General features: G+C 42.6%; 2 protein-coding genes and 1 long non-coding RNA gene across 8 annotated transcripts in view; 2 read left to right on the top strand and 1 right to left on the bottom strand.

Moving 5' to 3' along the window:
* Positions 1-11,467, bottom strand: part of LOC139565463 (replication termination factor 2-like) — a 40,920-nt gene extending 29,453 nt beyond the window's left edge. The window contains exons 1-5 of one of the 2 annotated variants that reach the window (XM_071385842.1): positions 11,260-11,467; positions 9,759-9,853; positions 9,366-9,459; positions 9,134-9,273; positions 5,110-5,188 (exon numbers count right to left, since the gene is read on the bottom strand). In XM_071385842.1, coding sequence (XP_071241943.1) covers positions 5,110-5,188; positions 9,134-9,273; positions 9,366-9,459; positions 9,759-9,853; positions 11,260-11,328 — 477 coding nt within the window. In that variant the 5' untranslated portion in view covers positions 11,329-11,467. The remainder of the gene's footprint in view (positions 1-5,109; positions 5,189-9,133; positions 9,274-9,365; positions 9,460-9,758; positions 9,854-11,259) is intronic. The other variant, XM_071385833.1, reaches the window with a different exon arrangement.
* LOC139565443 (beta-1,3-galactosyl-O-glycosyl-glycoprotein beta-1,6-N-acetylglucosaminyltransferase 7-like) overlaps positions 1-20,558 on the top strand; it is a 36,047-nt gene that overhangs the window by 7,770 nt on the left and 7,719 nt on the right. For 3 of the 4 annotated variants that reach the window (XM_071385796.1, XM_071385805.1, XM_071385814.1), the window contains exon 4: positions 413-2,240. The exons of the other annotated variant lie outside the window; for it this stretch is intronic. In XM_071385796.1, coding sequence (XP_071241897.1) covers positions 413-651 — 239 coding nt within the window. In that variant the 3' untranslated portion in view covers positions 652-2,240. Of the gene's footprint in view, positions 1-412; positions 2,241-20,558 lie in introns of those variants that run through there. 4 annotated transcript variants of the gene reach the window in all.
* Positions 10,083-19,814, top strand: LOC139565474 (uncharacterized). Of its 2 annotated transcripts, none has more exons than XR_011672910.1 (4): positions 10,083-10,784; positions 11,441-11,521; positions 13,929-13,977; positions 14,424-19,814. It is a non-coding gene; the product is annotated as an uncharacterized lncRNA (long non-coding RNA). The 2 variants fall into 2 exon arrangements; XR_011672909.1 differs by having other exon boundaries at positions 13,929-14,241.

Here is a 20,558-nt window from a genome sequence, read left to right as displayed (position 1 = left end):
GTAGAGGCGGGTTACCCAGTCGCTGACTAATTCTCACAAGGCACCCGGATCTGCGGCCTCTGTATCTCCATCTCCTCTTCATGCGAATGACGGTGATTTGGACCTGGTCCGGGAGCAGCAGTAAATCCTTTGCGTCAGACGGATTCCAGAAAAAAAGTATTTGTCCAGTTCGGGATGAGTAATCACTGTTCTGATATCCAGAATCTCTTTTCAGTCATAAGAGACGGTAGCAGATACATTATGTACCAAAAAAGTTACAATGCGGAAAAAATAAAATTGCGCAATTGGTTAGGAGCCCGTAAAACGGCAGCCATCCCCTCCGGCACCATCGTTTGAGCAACAGCAGTTGATAGAATTTGATACTGAGCTGAATCTCATTTTTATGTCCCTTCTGCTGCACGTCTTTCCGCAGGCCGCTATGTTAGGGACATCTGCATCTATGGTCTGGAGGATTTGCAGTGGATCATCGACAGAAACAGCATGTTTGCCAACAAGTTCGAGAGCAAGGCCTTCCCAGAAGCTTTGGACTGCCTGGAGCAGTGGCACAGAGACAAGGTCCTGCAGCAAGCCATGGTTCCCATCCAGTCATGGTGGCAACTTGCCACGCAAGGCAATGCCACCTCTCTTTTCAATGCCACGGTAGGACTTTGACGAGGCTGTGGGGTTCTTCCTGACCAAAATGGATGTAGTTCTCCAATACTTGTTGGTTATTGTATCACTTCAGAGGGCTGTACTAAAGTGTGCTGCAAGTGCCTTGATGCATTTCTGTTGGTGCGTTTAGTTCAAATCTCAAGAAAGTCACTGCATGGACACGCAATCAAAAGCTAAATGACAATTATCTAACATTCTTCTCCATTCGTAGGAAACTGTTTGCGAGGTGAGCAGGGAAGACTTGTTATTGACATATCTCAGTTGTCCTGAAATGCTTTGTGGTAAATTTAGGCTCTGTGTATCATTAAGAGGCACAGTGGCTGAGAGGATGACGCAACCATAATCACTAAGGAATTCACAAGTCTCCCCCCACGTCAAACAAGGACCTTTACTGACCTGTGGTGCACTTTGACAACAGAACCGCATAGGCCACTGTACCAAAGACATTTGTCAACCTTTACAGGCAGAAACAGACAGCTCTGTAGACATTGTTGCTTAGATGTGTTGTAACAACTGGCCACTGTACCTAAGGAATTCGGCAAACCTTTACAAGGGAGAGCAAAACACAGCTCTCTGGACATGGCTGCTTAGATGTGTGGTAACTTGAATATTGCCATTTCAAATTATTTTTTACACTCAATTACATGTTAAGAATAATCCATTTAAAAGTAAACTATTAATACTGTGCGATTGCCTATTGCAAATAAAGTAGCACTCATTTTATGACAGCTTTACATATGTTTGTCTGTGATTGTTATGTTGTAAATGTGAACATTTTAAGGTAACTTCAGATAACTGACGTTTTTTCTTGTACTGTACCCAATGATTTATGAAAACTTGCTTGACGGGTCAATGTCCTCATTGTGGTTTCACAGTCTTGTTTAATATATTATGTACACACTTTATTAGAATACTTATGAAATACACATTGTTATATTTGGTAACATATGCTTGTTTTCCTTATACTCCAATCCCATTCGAAGAGGGTGAAAATTAAAAACACTGACAAAAGCTCTGACGAAGGCCCTGAGGCTGATACGTAAAGCTTAATAAAAAGCAGTAAAAAGGTGTGATTGTTAAAAGGTAAAAATGTTGCGTGTGCTAATCTTGACCCGTTAACATTGTTTCCTATTTGTTTTGCAAATAATACAAAAATAGGTTACACATTATTTAAAGTTACATTAAAAAAATGTCCCACTGTTCTTTGATAATTTCAACTACTGCTAAACGATACCCTCTGAGCTTAGTACTGGCAAAGTACAACCGTATAATAGGGCAAATAGGCCTAAACATTTGCACTGACATTAAATATTGTTACATTGTGTATGTTGTCAATTTAAGAGAACAGGGTCCAATAAATGTGAATTAGGTTGAGGCAGGCAGTTAAGGTGTTCAACTGCCACTTTGACATCAAACCATATTTCAATTGACTTCAAAAAATGTAACATTAAGGGCTTGAAAGTGGAAATTGTACATCATGCACATTTTTACCCAAAACATATTTGTTGTTTGTTCACTGTAAAGGAAGTTTAGCTATTCACTGAAATTCCCAAATGCTTTGAATATATTAAACATTTGTTATAAATTCACTTGGTCTTAACTTAGCTTGATCTTTGCAAAAGGGTTGTTGATACAAATTGCACAATCACATGCAGTGCAAATGGACAAGGCACTTTGATCTGTTCCCCTTTGAGAGTTAGCAAGGAAAATTCCCACAAGTGGACAACCACAACAATGCTGCTCTCACGCTCTGATGGAGTCGGAAAGGTGACCTGCTGGGCTGCTCGCTCTCCCGATTCCACAGTAGTCCTGAAAACTCTACGTTAGCCAACAGTGACTAGGGTCTGGTTTCAATAAATGGACTCTTTTGGCATAGAGGAACTACACCACTGCCTACGTCACTACTTTATCCGCTCGAATAAAATACAAAATAGTAGCTAGCAAGATGGAGATCAGAGGCAGTGATGTAGCTCCTCTCTGCCCCACAAAAATAAAAGAGTCCATCATTGAAATCAGACCCTAGTCAATGTGTGGCCTAGGGTCAGGTTTTTGCAACTACCACAGCACCACATGGTTTCCAATCATCTGGCAGCTTCCTCATTTAGCCTGGCTCAGGTTCCGGTCAGCTGGCTGATGGGATTGGGAATAACGACAGGCACAGGGCTGGGGGGGTTATCTGGTTTCCATGACACCGAGGAGAGCTTTTACTGTCATAAAGTTACAGCACATCGATTTATCGGAGGCGATCTGCTGTTTCTCAATAGGATTTCCTGTGTATTGTGTGTCCTACTTTACCTATCACATTCTTACCTTAAATAGAGCATGTAATCAATACAAATGTGAGAACACAGTGCGGCAGGCATGGTGAATGGGGCACCATGGTACTTTTCTATGTGCAAGCTGGCAAACAGATACAGTAGCTCCAACATTTTATTTGCTTTCCTTTGCTAAACCACACATACTGTATAGTTTCGTAATTTCAAAACAAGGAAATTTGAATCTCCATATCAAGGCAAATCATTGATGCAATAAGAACAGAAATGGACCTGTGGCCAACTCCAAGGAACACAAAGTAACCAAACATGTCAAAAACAGCAGACCGGAGGGTTAATCATTCACATGTGAGCACAAACAGCTAACTGGTTCACAGTTAGCACCACCTCTATGTACCTGTCTGACAACTGTGCAGGGACACGCCGTCCTAAAGGTTGATTAATCTACAGTAGAAGACACAAACAGCACCACCCTCCATTTGAAAACTCTCCCTACTGTCAAAATACAGATGACTGACTATAACAGCAGGTTTTGTGTAACAAAGAAAAATGTGTGGACAGTGTAGTAACTGATTGAATAAGAGGGTAGGTTTGCATACAGAACATTCCAATATCTTATTTTAGTACACACTGAAGGCTTGGACTGAAACACCTGTGAAAAAGCTTTTTCCCCTGCTGCTAGTAGGGGGAAAAAAAGATATTGGAGTCTATCTACTTTGTGAGAGCCTACCCTCTTATTGGTTTTACGCACCAACCAAAAAGAGTTAACCATGTAGATGTAGAGCACAGCTTGTTGAATAGATGTGGTGAATGTTTTACAGTGCATTCGGAAAGTACATTTTTTACAAGTACAAGTATTCAGGCCTCTATTCTAAAATGGACTAAATACATTTTTTCTCTCAATCTACACACAATACCCCACAATGACAAAGCAAAAAAAAAAGACATTTTTGCAAATATATATAAGAAAAAACGTATTTACAAAATTATTCAGATCCTTTGCTATGAGACTCGAAATTGAGCTCAGGTGATTCCTGTTTCCATTGATCATCCTTGAGATGTTTCTACAACTTGATTGGAGTCCAGCTGTGGTATTCAATTGATTGGACATGATTTGGAAAAGGCACACACCTGTCAATATAAGGTCCCACAGTTGACAGTGTATGTCAAGAGCAAAAACCAACCCAATAGGTCGTAGGAATTGTCTGTAGAGTGCCCGGCCAAACTGAGCAATCGGGGGAGAAGGGCCTTGGTCAAGGAGGTGACCAAGAACTGGGAACGTTCCAGAAGGACAACCATCTCTGCAGCACTCCACTAATCAGGCCTTTATGATAAAGTGGCCAGACGCAAGCCACTCCTCAGTAAAAGGCACATGACAACCTGCTTGAAGTTTGCCAAAAGGCACCTAAAGGACTCTCAGATCATGAGAAACAAGATTCTCTGGTCTGACAAAACCAAGATTGAACTCTTTGGCCTGAATGCCAAGAGTCACTTCTGGAGGAAACCTAGCATCATCCCTACGGAGAAGCATGGTGGTGGCAGCATCATGCTGTGGGAATGTTCTTCAGAGGCAGGGGCTGGGAGACTAGTCATGATCGAGGGAAAGATGAACGGAGCAAAGTACAGAGAGATCCTTGATGAAAACCTGCTGCAGAGTGCTCAGGACCACAAACTGGGGCGAAGGTTCACCTTCCAACAGGACAATGACCCTAAGCACACAGCAAAGCCAACACAGGAGAGGCTTCGGGACAAGTCTCAATGTCATTGAGTGGCCCAGCCAGAGCCCAGACTTGAACCTGATCAAACATCTCTGGAGAGACCTGGAAATAACTGTGCAGTGACACTCCCCATTAAACCTGACAGAGCTTGAGAGGATCTGCCAAGAAGAATGGGAGAAACTCCCCAAATATAGGTGTGCCAAGCTTGTAGCATCATACCCAAGAAGACGAGGCTGTAATTGCTGTCAAAGTTACTTCAACAAAGTACTGAGTAAAGGGTCTGAATACTTATGTAAATGTGATAGTTTTTTAAAATTTAAAAACCTGTTTTTGCTTTGTCATTATGGTGTAAATTGATAAAGGGAAAAAACTGTCAATTTTAGAATAAGGCTGTAACGTAACAAAATGTGGAAAAAGTCAAAGAGTCTGAATACTTTCCGAACGCACTGTTCTACCTTGTGTCCTACCTTGTGGCAGATCTCAGTCTTGACTTCTTTCAGGGCCCGGTCTGAAAACACACAGCCACAGGTCTGCAGGAAACAGAACCTGAGAGAAACAAGATGACATAAGGTTTAGGGTTAAGGTTGTGATGCAACACGTCTATTGTAAGGAAAAATATAGTGCTACCATCAATACATGAAAAAAACCCTGCCATAGGAATTACCACCCTCTTTTATCACAACTTTTGTATTTTGCAATGGTGATATTTTAGCAAATTGGGATTGGACAGGGGATCATTATCAAGCCAAGCTGCCACTGTGGTTCATAGGCTGCGTTAACACAGGCAGCCCAATTCTAATATTATGCCCAATTCTTGGCAAAAGAGCTGATCTGATTGGTCAAAAGACCAATTAGTGAAAAAAAGATCAGAATTGCCTGTGTAAATGCAGCCATAGTGATATTGTAGTCAAATGGGATCTGGTGACAGAAAAACCCCACCCCTTCAAATGAGTGGATTTGGCCATTTCATCCACACCCGTTGCTGACAGCTGTATAAAACTGAGCACACAGCCATGCAATCTCCATAGAGAAACATTGGCAGTAGAAGCCTAAGCTCACTAGGCGCAATGCCAAGCTTCGGCTAGAGTGGTGTAAAGCTTGCCACCATTGGACTCTGCAGCGGTGGAAATGCGTTCTCTGGAGTGATGAATCACGCTTCACCATCTGGCAGTCCGACCAACTAATCTGGGTTTGGTGGATGCCAGGAGAACGCTACCTGCCCCAATGTATAGTGCCAACTGTAAAGTTTGGTGGAAGAGGAATAATGGTCTGGGGCTGTTTTTCATGGTTTGGGTTAGGCCCCTTAGTTCCAGTGAAGGGAAATCTTAACGCTTCAGCATACAATGACATTCTCAACGATTCTGTGCTTCCTACTTTGTGGCAACAGTTTGGGGGAGGCCTTTTCCTGTTTCAACATGACAATGTCCCTGGGCACATAGAGAGGTCCATACAGAAATATTTTTTCAAGATTGGTGTGGAAAAACTTGACTGGCCTGCACAGAGCCCTGACCTCCACCCCATCGAACACCAAACACCTTTGGGATGAATTGGGACGCCGACTGCGAGCCAGGCCTAATCGCCCAACATCAGTGTCTGACCTCACTAATGGTCTTGTGGCTGAATGAAAGTAAGTCCCCACAGCAATTCTCAGAAGAGTGGAGGCTGTTATAGCAGCAAAGGCGGGACTAACTCCATTTTAATGCCCATGATTATAAAATTAAATGTTCGACAAGCAGGTGTCCACATGCATTACATGACATAAAATGTAACTACCCCTACTACTCCAGTATCCCTGCACTCTGTAAATATGGTATTGGCACTGACCCTGTATATAGCTTACTTACTCATTCGTGTTTTTGTTCTACTTTACTTTATAGTACTACGGATATTGATTACTGCATTGTTGGAAAAGAGCTTGCAAGAAAAGCATTTCACTGTACTTGTGCACAATACTTGAAACTAGTTAACAGACCAATAAGAGAGTTCCAAACCTCTCTGCCAATAAGAACTTGTTTTCATTTCGCCCCTCCCCACCTAGACCACTCTCAGACAGCCCTAGTCAAATTATTGCTTGAGAAATTGCTATTTTCTAAGAAGCTTTTTGTTTATTTTTGACAATTTTAATTGAAAACAATTACAGTAAGATTCTTAAATTATTGCCCAGAAATGATTTAAATAGAGATACATTTTTTTTTTAAAGTCTGCATTGGACTTAAAAATATTTTTAAAAATGGGGCAATGCACAAATAGTGTAGTGGCTCACATCATCACTCAGAATCTCATCTCTATAGTTTAGCACTGAGGCCTACTGCACATACCCTGGTCCCAGATCGGTTTGTGACGGAGTTAAAAAAGTATAGCACAGACAGGCTGGCACTCAGGCTGTAGGTTAATGCACTGTAGGTTAATGCCGAGGTGAGTAAAACATTTAAACGTGTTAACCCTCGCAAGGCTGCAGGCCAAGACGGCATTCCCAGCCGCGTCCTCAGAGCATGCGCAGACCAGCTGGCTGGTGTGTTTACAGACATATTCAATCAATCCTTATCCCAGTCTGCTGTTCCCACATGCTTCAAGAGGGCCACCATTGTTCCTGTTCCCAAGAAAGCTAAGGTAACTGAGCTAAACGACTACCGCCCCGTAGCACTCACTTCCGTCATCATGAAGTGCTTTGAGAGACTAGTCAAGGACCATATCACCTCCACCCTACCGGACACCCTAGACCCACTCCAATTTGCTTACCGACCCAATAGGTCCACAGACGACGCAATCGCAACCACACTGCACACTGCCCTAACCCATCTGGACAAGAGGAATACCTATGTGAGAATGCTGTTCATCGACTACAGCTCAGCATTTAACACCATAGTACCCTCCAAACTCGTCATCAAGCTCGAGACCCTGGGTCTCGACCCCGCCCTGTGCAACTGGGTCCTGGACTTCCTGACGGGCCGCCCCCAGGTGGTGAGGGTAGGTAACAACATCTCCACCCCGCTGATCCTCAACACTGGGGCCCCACAAGGGTGCGTTCTGAGCCCTCTCCTGTACTCCCTGTTCACCCACGACTGTGTGGCCATGCACGCCTCCAACTCAATCATCAAGTTTGCGGATGACACTACAGTGGTAGGCTTGATTACCAACAACGACGAGACGGCCTACAGGGAGGAGGTGAGGGCCCTCGGAGTGTGGTGTCAGGAAAATAACCTCACACTCAACGTCAACAAAACAAAGGAGATGATTGTGGACTTCAGGAAACAGCAGAGGGAGCACCCCCCTATCCATATCGACGGGTCAGTAGTGGAGAAGGTGGAAAGTTTTAAGTTCCTCGGTGTACACATCACGGACAAACTGAATTGGTCCACCCACACAAACAGCGTTGTGAAGAAGGCGCAGCAGCGCCTCTTCAACCTCAGGAGGCTGAAGAAATTCGGCTTGTCACCAAAAGCACTCACAAACTTCTACAGATGCACAATCGAGAGCATCCTGTCGGGCTGTATCACCACCTGGTAGGGCAACTGCTCCGCCCACAACCGTAAGGCTCTCCAGAGGGTAGTGAGGTCTGCAGAACGCATCACCGGGGGCAAACTACCTGCCCTCCAGGACACCTACACCACCCGATGTCACAGGAAGGCCATAAAGATCATCAAGGACAACAACCACCCAAGCCACTGCCTGTTCACCCCGCTATCATCCAGAAGGCGAGGTCAGTACAGGTGCATCAAAGCAGGGACCGAGAGACTGAAAAACAGCTTCTATCTCAAGGCCATCAGACTGTTAAACAGCCACCACTAACATTTAGTGGCCGCTGCCAACATACTGACTCAACTCCAGCCACTTTAATAATGGGAATTGATGGAAATTATGTAAAAATGTACCACTAGCCACTTTAAACAATGCCACTTAATATAATGTTTACATACCCTACATTACTCATCTCATATGTATATGTATATACTGTATCCTATATCATCTACTGCATCTTGCCATCTTTATGGAATACATGTATCACTAGCCACTTTAAACTATGCCACTATGTTTACATACCCTACAGTACTCATCTCATATGTATATACTGTACTCTATACCATCTACTGCATCTTGCCTATGCCGTTCTGTACCATCACTCATTCATATATCTTTATGTACATATTCTTTATCCCTTTACACTTGTGTGTATAAGGTAGTAGTTGTGGAATTGTTAGGTTAGATTACTTGTTGGTTATTACTGCATTGTCGGAACTAGAAGCACAAGCATTTCGCTACACTCGCATTAACATCTGCTAACCATGTGTATGTGACAAATAAAATTTGATTTGATTTGATTCAGTGCCAGAACTCAGCAAAATGCAGACATTGTGAGATGACACTTCCGGGTCAAAATGCCCCACTCTACGCTTGTCATTGAAAGACATTGATAAGATGTCGAGACATTGACGAGATGCTTGTATATAGAGTCATATTCATTAGTGCACACCATAGCAACACACACCGTACCTATGTTTGCCATTCATCTCCAGGCCCACCACAGGACAGATGAACATGGCACAGTGCATGTCCTCATAGCGGTCCCCTTTGATGTTCCTCCTCTCGCCCTCCCAGGCTGGGTTGTCAGTCAGGTTCAGCTCCTTTATATCCTGTGGAATGACACACACACACACACCTTTGATTCACTTTACATAATGCAATGATATGTGGCCTCAGCTGAAATCATGGAAAATTACCATACCTTAATGCCACGAAGGTGTGATACAACCTCGCTGTTGGGTCTATCTGCAGATTTATCCAGAAGGTACTCAATCACAGCATCTTTGTTATAGAGTCTGTAAGCAAAAATAGCATTTTGATTACGAAATCCATGTGTGATAGAAGTATCTAAAAACAGCCTATACCTAAGCTACTAATATTCAGCGCCATTTAATTCTTAACTGCACCCAATCAACAAGCAGCACTTTCTTCCTGATTTTCATATTATTAAAATGCAGATTATATCCAGTTATCTAATAGGGACACCTAGGAGACTGATAATGCCAACACTAAATATTGTAGATTGCTAGATACAAAAAGGTGTCATACAATATGACTAGTTCACAACAACAAACTGATTTTAAAATGTCCTCACCTTCCCAGATCACAAGCAACAATAGGGCGCCGGAGTTTCTCTGTACTGAGAGCACAGTACTTCCACCGGGCAGCAAGCTCTGCATTTTTGTCAACCTGTAGTGCAGAAAGATTTACACGTTCAATTTAGCTCCTGCCCACTGCACTGTTCAGTTGCATTTGGTTATATCTGAAATACTTTGCTTGCAAGAATAGTGATAGAGATGGAACAGCCATGGTGCAACTCGGTTATTGACTACCACCTGTGCTCTGTGATTGACTACCACGTTAACTACCATCTGTGCCATAAAGCTCCTTGTTAGCGAGCCCAATAATGGACTAACAGAATCTATTGTTATAGTCCAAGAACCTTACATGTTCTGTTTATGGTTCTAGAAACATAAATCACGTTTCTAACACACATCACACAGACACTAGCAAAGACTTACAGGAAGGCATACACCATAATACGTTTCTGATTGACAGGGTGAGAGCTTTGTCATTTTTTTGTGGGACTGAAAAAAATGCCTCAAATGTAAAAACTAAAAATATATTAACCGGTCCCCATGGGTGGGTATAATTTGTGGAACGTTCCAACAGGAATCTGTTCCAAAAACGTCGTAAACAAAGAAGCCAACAAACAACGCATACAAAGTAGCATGATCAATTCACCTAGCTGACTAGCTGCCGAACAGGCATCAACTTACCACGTAGTTTATTCTTAATGTTTGTCCATTGGCTAACCAGAGTGAGGACAGACATTTTTCGGAATAAACGTGGTGAGTGAAAAACTCAACAAAATTGCCTACTCCCTCTCTACCTGGTATCTTATTCTGCCGCTATACAACTTGTATGCGTTGTTTGTTGGCAACCTTGTTAGTTACGAAGTTTTTGGAACAGATTCATGTTGGAACGTAACAAATTATATCCACCCCTCCCCATGCTTTTAAGATGCTAATTAACACAGGCAGCTAGCTAGTCCACGCCGTGTGTTGCGTAAAAAAGCGCTGAAATATGGCCGTGTGGGAACCCTAACCCTATATAAAAGGTGTGTGGTAATTTAACATTTAGTTTTTTTGAAAACTATTTCTCTGATATGAAAGGTAGCTACGTTGCTTATGTTTCCAAAAACGTACCACAAGTGATGTGTGTTCACGTTTAGAGCAAGCGTCGGTCTTCTTACAAAACATCTTCGGTCAGACTATACCATCGTCAATAGGCGCAAAAGCAGTTAGAACTAACGTTAGATGAGTGTGAACATGGCGTTTTAACAAGCTAACGTTACCTAAATGTATACATTTCATTTATCTAACATTAGTTCAGTTTGGGCGGACATCTTCCCTGATTTAAAAAAAAAACGGTCGCTAGCGAAGCCAGTTAGTTAGCTTAAGATGTAAACACCCGTTAGCAAATAAAAAAATTAAAACGTGTTTGAAAGAAGGTTAGCTAAAGTGCAGGCTAACTCGTTTATTTTACGCCTGCTACGTTAGGTTAAAGCTAGTTAACGTTATACCACTACATACCTTCTCAACTTTCTTTGGACCTTTTACCAACTCATGCCTTTTAGGAATAGTTCCACCATCACATCCCATTTTGACAAATAGCACAAAAGTAATTTCTTGGACTGGTCTGAAGGAGAAAAACCGAATAGGCTGGTTGTAAACAAACGTGTAATATATTCTTCTTCGTTTGTATTTCCGGCAGACTAGACGCTGTGTTGCATATTGCTGCCTTTCGCAGGTCGGAGTGCGAATTGCACACTTTGGTCACAAGGAAAATGGGAAGGTACATCTTTTTTTTTTTACATTGCACAACCATCTAAACCAGGGGTGTCAAACATACGGCCCGCGGGCCGGAACCGGCCCCCAAGGAGGTTCGATCAGGCCCGCAGGATAATTTGAAAGTGGAAAAAATGCATAAAAGACATGGAATTAATATTTTTAATTCGCTGCAATTCATGGATTATCCGCTAAGGGGCGCACTCTTTCCATCAGAGTAGAAGACAAGCCGCATCACTGAGACAGACTGAAAACAGCAGACGGTATCAATGCGCCATCTGCTGCTTGTTACGACGTTGTTAATACCTTGGTCTCTACCTCTCCGCTACACCCTCATTAGCAAAAATGTCGTTATCCAAACGGAGAAAAGTAGATAAGGAGTGTAGAATTTTCAAAGAAAAATGGACCACGTCCTATTTATTTACAGAGATGCACGGAAAACCTTCGTGCTTGGTGTGTTTGCAACAAGTTTCGGTATTGAAGGAATATAATATTCGACGCCACTACGAGACTCATCACAGCGAAAAATATGACGGCTTGCAAGGACAACTGAGAAGAGATAAGATTAACGAATTGCTGGCGGGTCTGAGGAAACAGCAGTCAACAGCAGTCAAATGAGATTCTGAAAGTGACAGCTAGTCAGGACATGACACCTGGTGTTGATGCACTTGTACAGGCCAAAAGATGCCAAGTTTCAGGAACAAATACAAGTCCAGACTAGACTAACACCTTTAAAATGCTGCCTTAGATACTGTTTGCATTGAAAGAATACAGCTCTGTGAAGATGAATCCTTACTGTGGTGATTTAAAAAAATGTGCACTTTAATGTTAGTCAGCAGCTTCAAAACAAAAGTTGTGTGATGGAATTCTACTGTTCATACAACTCCATAAATTTTCAGTATGTATTGTATGTGTATGTATGTTTCATGTATGAAGTTTACAGATTTACAGGACAGGCGAACACTTTCTTCATTACACATTTAAAATCACTCTCCTTAGTTTGTAAGGTGTACGCAGGGATTACATTTAGATTTTATATGCGTATGTGTAAGTGGTTTAAAAATTCCTTTCTTTAAAAGTCTCATTTAATCTTAAAGTGCATTACTATATTTTTCAGTACCAATTAAAGTTTTGTGCCTTTGTACAATCAGTGGGATCAGTTGCAATGCATATTTGTGAATGATAAAAGTAAATTGCACATTTGTCTAAGGAAATATGAGGTGTTTCATGAAATGTTTTGTAAAAGGATAGTTCATTAAATTTCAATATTTTCCTAATGTTCTTGTGCTTCTTTACACCAAAACAAAGGAAAGACATGATATTTTGGTTATTTATAGCAGAGTATGGTATAATTTTAATGGTCCGGCCCACTTGACATCTCCCTAGGCCGTATGTGGCCCACGATGCGAAATGAGTTTGACACCCCTGACTAAACCCACCACCCCATCCCACTACTTTGGCCCTAAATGATCCAACACCAGGCCATCGGCATGGGAGGATGGAACCCAATCTCTCAAAACTTCCTGTATACCTTCTGCACTAAAATCTCTCACACCCAAATATTTATTTCTACTGCTGCAACTGCCACACCTATTTTCTGTGATTTCCAGTGCAGTTGATCACCATGACTTTAAACTGGTGAAGGCTCCTCAGAGGAGGAAGGGGAGGACCATCCTCAGTGAATTTCAAAAATAAAAAGTCAAACATTTAAAAGTGATCCTTTTTTGAAAAAACTGAACTAAATATAATCACGTCACCAAATAATTGATTAAAACACACTATTTTGCAAAGAAGGTCTACAGTAGCCTCAACAGCACTCTGTAGGGTAGCACCATGGTGTAGCCGGAGGACAGCTAGCTTCCGTCCTCTTCTAGGTACATTGGCTAGAAATACAAAACCTAGGAGGCTCATGGTTCTCACACCCTTCCAAATACAGTGGCTTTAAGTCATACCACAGATTCTCAATTGGATTGAGGTCTGGGCTTTGACTAGGTCATTCCAAGACATTTAAATGTTTCCCCTTAAACCTCTCAAGTGTTGCTTTAGCAGTATGCTTAGGGTCATTGTCCTGCTGGAAGGTGAACCTCCGTCCCAGTCTCAAATCTCTTGAAGACCGAAACAGGTTTCCCTCAAGAATTTCCCTATATTTAGCCCCATCCATCATTCCTTCAATTCTGACCAGTTTCCCAGTCCCTGCCGATAAAAAACATCCCCACAGCAGGATGCTGCCACCACCATGCAGGTGTTCTCGGGGTGATGAGAGGTGTTGGGTTTGCGCCAGACATAGCATTTTCCTTGATGGCCAAAAAGCAACATTTTAGTCTCATCTGACCAGAGTACCTTCTCCCATATGTTTGGGGAGTCTCCCACATGCCTGTTGACAAACACCAAACGCGTTTGCTTATTTTTTTCAGGAATCTTATAGCTTGGATGGAAGGCTGGAGGAGGGAACAAAGGGAAGGGGTACAGAAGCACATGATCATCTGATGATTTATCACTCCAGTGTTAATCTGCTAATTTGTAATTATTCGATTTATTGCCTACCTCATGCCTTTTGCACACATTGTATATAGATTCTCTTTTTTTTTCTACCATGTTATTGACTTGTTTATTGTTTACTCCATGTGTAACTCTGTGTTGTCTGTTCACACTGCTATGCTTTATCTTGGCCAGGTCGCAGTTGCAAATGAGAACTTGTTCTCAACTAGCCTACCTGGTTAAATAAAGGTAAAATAAATAAAAAATAAAAAAAATATAGCCTGCTGACTAAAACATTTAAATAGACAGCAAAACAGAGGCTCTCTCTCAGATTGCTGAGGGGCAACATAGTCAATGTACTTGGTAGGCTAAGTCTTATTTAGTGAAGACCTTAGGTAAGGGTTAATCATGATTCATCTCTGTCTTTACAGTTCCTGAAACATCAATGACCTGATGCATGGCCTCTACAGCAGTGCTTGGCCACCCACTCAGTTACCAGTGACATTCTGCCACATTCCAAGAAAAGGAGACAGCAGAACCACCCTCCTTAAATCCATAGTCATTAACCACATTTCCATCCACAGTTTTTAAGCAAGTCATACTTCCACTACGACTAGGGAAAGCATGCAGTTTATTAGGCTATTGATGAAATAAAATATGATGAACTTCACAGGGTGGTGAAAGAGCTAGATGCTCCTTTCCAAAAAATATTGAGTGTCTTATTCTGGTGACATGATGATTGACAATTGAATGCTGTTTGACAAATACAAATACTCTCACTCTTATCCATAATAATCTCATCATGTAGACCAGTGGTCACCAACCTATCTATCTTCTGGTCGATCTCCAATCCATTCCTAGTCGATCGCCAAACATTTCTGTAAAAAACCCAACGATAAAGCCTTGCATTCCTATTTTTTTGTTCGGTTCACGCCATTGACGGTAGCTGTACTTGATTCAGCAGCCCTAGGGCCGGGAAGGCAAAGTGTTTCCAATTTAAACCATTTCATGTCTGAACTTCAGGTAGAACTTCGTCTACCCCGCAGGCCCAGAGAGCAAATCAAGTGCACCGAAAGGTCTACCGCTGGCCAATCAGATAGCTCAGATCACCGTGTCTGCAGTTTCCTCGCGCCATAGACAGTAAAAAAAGAATCCTCGAATGCACACAAGTTGATAATGTGAGATTTCAAAACTTTTAAAACCATAACTAGAGAGACTAAACCAATACAGCAAAGAGCTATTGTTTTTATGAGTATGTTAATGTAAGTTGTTATTCAGCACTGTTAGAACTTTGTTCCACAGATTTATAAGCCATAAAATGCGAGTTTCGACAAGCTTGCGTTGTTATTACTTGCAGCTTGTGTCTTTTTAATATCGAGGAATATTTCACTTTCTCTGGCCCCATGTTCACTAGCACGCGGTGCCGCATGGTGAAACACCGCTTCCCATTCATTTTCAATGGAAGGAAAGAGGTGAGAAGCGGAGAGGGCGGGGGACCTTTGGGCTGCGCAAAGGTGGCGTGGGACGCGGCATGTTCACTAGCAATCGGTAATTGCCGCATGTCACTTAGGCCGCCCATTGTGACTCGCTTGTGGGCGTGCTGGCAGCATATAGCAGCACGTTCGATTGTGAATCAAGAAATCAGCATAGCAAGTTTGTATTTTATCTTTATTTAACTAGGCAAGTCAGTTAAGAACAAATTCCTATTTACAATGACGGCCTACCAAAAGGCTGTTTGGTAGGCAAAATGGACGAGCGCGCGAAGACGCAGCAGGAGGGAAACTGCTACAGATGTGGTGGACGCAACTACTGAGCAAATGAGTGCAGGTTCACAGGAGAAAAGTGTCACAACTGTAGTAAAATGGGGCACATAAGAGGGCCTGCAGAATTACAGTCGCAGACAAAACGAGCACGCAGGCTCCTTAAACTACTCAAGGGGGGAGAGAGACATTCAAAAAGGATGAATGAGGATGTGTTTACTATTCACAATATGGACACTACCATTACTAAGGTACCTCCGCTTAGACAGTATTTAACTGTACATGGATGTGAAGTGAAATATGAGATAGATACTGGCTGTAGTGTAACAATAATGTTACAGTTCGAGTATGCTAGGCTAGGAAAGAAAGCAAAGGTTTCAGAGCTAGGTACATGTTTTATCAGTCTGAAAACATATACAGGACAGAAAGTGGACATTGTAGAATCAGCTAATGTGAAAGTTGAATACAAAGGAATAGTCAAAGAGCTACCAGTTGTAGTTGTAGCTGGGTCAGGACCAAACCTGCTGGGGCGAGGGTAGATCACCATGTTGGATGTGGACTGGCATATCATGAACAAGATGCATGACAGCAAAGATGCTCTACAGGAAGTGTTAAAGAAACACGAGGAAGTGTTCAAGGATGAGTTGGGTACATTGAAAGGATTCACAGCAAAGATACATGAATCAAGTGATGCCACACCTCGTTTCTTCAAACCAAGGACAATACCGTTTGCAATGAAAACTAAGAGGCTGGGTTAGATCATTGCCAGGACAACAAAATCATGGAACCAGTGAAGTTCTCAGACTGGGCAGCACCGTTAGTCCCAGTGTTAAAACCAGACGGTACAGTGAGATTGTGTGGTGACTATAAAGTAACGGTAAACAGATTGTCATCAATAGAATAATACCCCATTCTTAAAATGGAGGACATGTTCATGTCCTTAGCTGGAGGAGAAAAATTCAGCAAACTAGACATGAGTCATGCTTACCAGCAGATTGTGCTAGATGAAGATTCAAAGAAATATGTCACAGTGAACACACACAAGGGACTATTCACCTATGCCAGATTACCTTTTGGCGTCAGCTCCAGTCCCGCTATCTTCCAGCGCACTATGGAGGAGACTCTACAGGGGATTACCCAGTGTGCAGTGTGTCTCAATGATATTCACCTGATAGGAAGAAATAATCAGGACCACCTCCGAACACTGGACAGAGTGTTACAGCGACTGGAGGAGGCTGGGCTACGTTTGAAATGGAGTAAGTGCAGCTTCATGGAGAAGGAAGTGACATTCCTAGGAAACAGGGTGGACGCTACTGGACGGCATCCAGTGCCAGAGAAAGTCAAGGCGGTGCAGGATGCACCAATGCCTACCACAGTCACAGAACTGAAATCGTATCTGGGCCTATTAAACTACTATAATAGTTTCCTACCGAATCTGTTGACACTATTGGCTCCTATGCACAAGCTGCTGAGGAAGGACGAGCCATGGTGTTGGGGATCAGAACAACAAAAGGCCTTCAAAATGTCAAAAGAACTGTTGCAGTCGAGCAGAGTGTTAGTGCATTATGATGAAGGAAAATAACTGATACTTTCCTGTGATGCCTCGCCCTACGGGGTAGGGGCGGTAGAGTCTCATCGCATGCCAGATGGGGGGGGAGAAGCCAATAGGGTTTGTATCATGCACTGTCTCACCTGCAGAGAAGAACTATTCACAACTTGATAAGGAGGGGTTAGCTATCATATTCAGGGTGCAGAAGTTTCATAAGTATCTATATGGGAGAAAGTTTGAAATCTGTACAGACTATAAGCCTCTTATCAGTCTGTTGAATGAAATAAAAGCAGTGCCACAGATGGCGTCTCCTAGAGTAAAGAGATGGGCAGTAACACTACGAGCATATGAGAACGTTACTACTTCCAGAGCAGGCAAGGACAATGGTAATGCAGATGCCCTCAGCCGCCTCCCTCTCCCAGAGTGTCCAAGCAGTCCGCCTCCAGAGGAACGAGTGCGGATGTTGGACCAGGAGAACAGCCTACTGTTGACCTCCCAGCAAATACAGAGCTGGACAGCGAAAGATCCAGTCCTGTCGAGGGTCCGTGAGTACACACTGAGGAGGTGGCCAGATCATAATGTGGGACCCGAGTTTGCTCCATACAAATAGAGACAGCACGACCTCAGTGTCCAGGACGGCTGTGTGCTGTGGGGAGCCCGTGTCATCATTCCAGAGAGAGGACACACACCGATGATGGAGCAGCTACATCAGAGTCATCCCGGCATGACCCGAATGAAAGGCTTGGCCAGGAGCTACATGTGGTGGCTTAATATGGACTGACATTGAAGGAAGGTAAAGTCATGCACCACATCTCAAGAGCAAAGGAAAGCACTTGCTAGCGTACCACTCCATCCATGGGAGTGGCCCAGTAAGCCTTGGAGAAGGCTACACATAGACTATGCAGGCCCTTTCATAGGGAAGATGTTTTTGGTGATTGTAGACGCTCACTCAAAATGGCTGGATGTATATCCAGTGAGCTCAGCTACATTTGCTGCTACCGTGGAGTGCCTCAGGAACAGTTTCAGTATTCATGGCATTCCAGAGATGATTGTTTCAGACAAAACTCAGTGATTTGTGTGTGAGAACAGTAAAGAGTTCATGACAAAGAATGGAATCACACACGTCACTTCGGCACCACACCATCCTGCGCCGAATGGCTTGGCAGAGAGAGCTGTTCAGACGTTCAAAGAGCTAATGAAAAAGAGTGCAGGCGACTCGTTGGAGACAAAACTGAGTAGAGCGTTGTTTAGCTATCGTGTCACGCCACAGTCAACCACCGGACGTTCACTGGTTGAGATGATGATGGGGATGAAGTTGAGGTGTAGACTCTGTGTACTGTATACCAAGAACTTTGGGTATGGACCTAAATGGATACCTGGCCTGGTTCAAGAAATCACATGACAAGTGTCGTAAACTGTGCTAGTGATGGATGGTAGAGGAGTACGTAGGCATGTTGATCAGCTGTTCAGCAGACAGGAAACAGATTATGCAGAGCCAGTGACAGACAACAGAGACGAGGACAGCAGACAGGAACAGGACTATGCAGAGCCAATGACATGCAACAGAGCTCAGTCCAGCAGGCGAGGAGTTACCACAGGACACAGGTATTCCACGGCCACCAACGGACAATGCACTTATTAAGGAAACCAACAAAGGTTCACCTAGAGGGGAATTGCGACGCTCACAAAGAGTTAGGAAAGTAAAGGAGATATTTGTTTCTCATGGGCTAGAATGCGCCCTTATCTCCTTTAGGAAGTAAGGGAGTCTACCCTTGCTTCCAATAAACAAAAGTGAAAAGACAATGCAAACATTGAATCAGTTGTTCAGTTGATATAAGAAACACACTGTAAGGTTATGTTATTGATGCTAAGTGAAGAGATTACTTACCAGTTACAATGATAATGGTAACTATTATTGTTGTTGGAATACTCCTACAGTAGGTGTTAAATCTGAAAATGTTAAACTAACCAAGAGTTAGTTCAGATTTATGGGGGGAGGAGTGTTATAGAGTGATACATTATGCTGGCTCATCTAACCAATAGGCGGCGCTATCACTGGTCCTAGATTGGTAACTGTTCTGTGAGCAATAGAGATAGTTGAGTATTGGTCTCCATGATAGATAGTGATGTAAATCAGTTCCTAATAAAGGACAAGTAAAGATTACATCCTGTGTCCTCCAATGATATGTTGGTCTATTCAGGATACTACAATAATAGTAACATAATATTCAGTGCAGTGTAATTTGAGTGTAATGAAGTCTCTTTCTTGTGAGGTTTTCTGTCCTCATATAAAGAGAGCTTTGAAATCCTGTCTACAGATGAAGAGGTCCCAATTAAGAGCAGTGGTTCTCAGTCCTGGTCCTGGGGACTCAGAGGTGCACATTTTGTTTTTGCCTTAGCACTGCACAGCTGATTCAAATGATCAACTCATCATCAAGCTTCAAGTGGTACTTACAGTGGGGAGAACAAGTATTTGATACACTGCCGATTTTGCAGGTTTTCCTACTTACAAAGCATGTAGAGGTCTGTAATTTTTATCATAGGTACACTTCAACTATGAGAGACGGAATCTAAAAAAAATCCCGAAAATCACATTGTATGATTTTTAAGTAATTAATTTGCATTTTATTGCATGACATAAGTATTTGATCACCTACCAACCAGTAAGAATTCCGGCTCTCACAGACCTGTTAGTTTTTCTTTAAGAAGCCCTCCTGTTCTCCACTCATTACCTGTATTAACTGCACCTGTTTGAACTCGTTACCTGTATAAAAGACACCTGTCCACACACTCAATCAAACAGATTCCAACCTCTCCACAATGGCCAAGACCAGAGAGCTGTGTAAGGACATCAGGGATAAAATTGTAGACCTGCACAAGGCTGGGATGGGCTACAGGACAATAGGCAAGCAGCTTGGTGAGAAGGAAACAACTGTTGGCGCAATTATTAGAAAATGGAAGAAGTTCAAGATGACGGTCAATCACCCTCGGTCTGGGGCTCCGTGCAAGATTTAAAATCATACAATGTGATTTTCTGGATTTTTGTTTTAGATTCCGTCTCTCACAGTTGAAGTGTACCTATGATAAAAATTACAGACCTCTACATGCTTTGTAAGTAGGAAAACCTGCAAAATCGGCAGTGTATCAAATTTTTATTTTTTTATTTTATTTCACCTTTATTTAACCAGGTAGGCTAGTTGAGAACAAGTTCTCATTTGCAACTGCGACCTGGCCAAGATAAAGCATAGCAGTGTGAA

This window comes from Salvelinus alpinus, chromosome 2, assembly GCF_045679555.1.
Source record: "Salvelinus alpinus chromosome 2, SLU_Salpinus.1, whole genome shotgun sequence".
NCBI lineage: Eukaryota > Metazoa > Chordata > Actinopteri > Salmoniformes > Salmonidae > Salvelinus > Salvelinus alpinus.
Note: the sequence above shows the minus strand (reverse complement) of the source record. Positions and strands in the feature narration are given on the sequence as shown.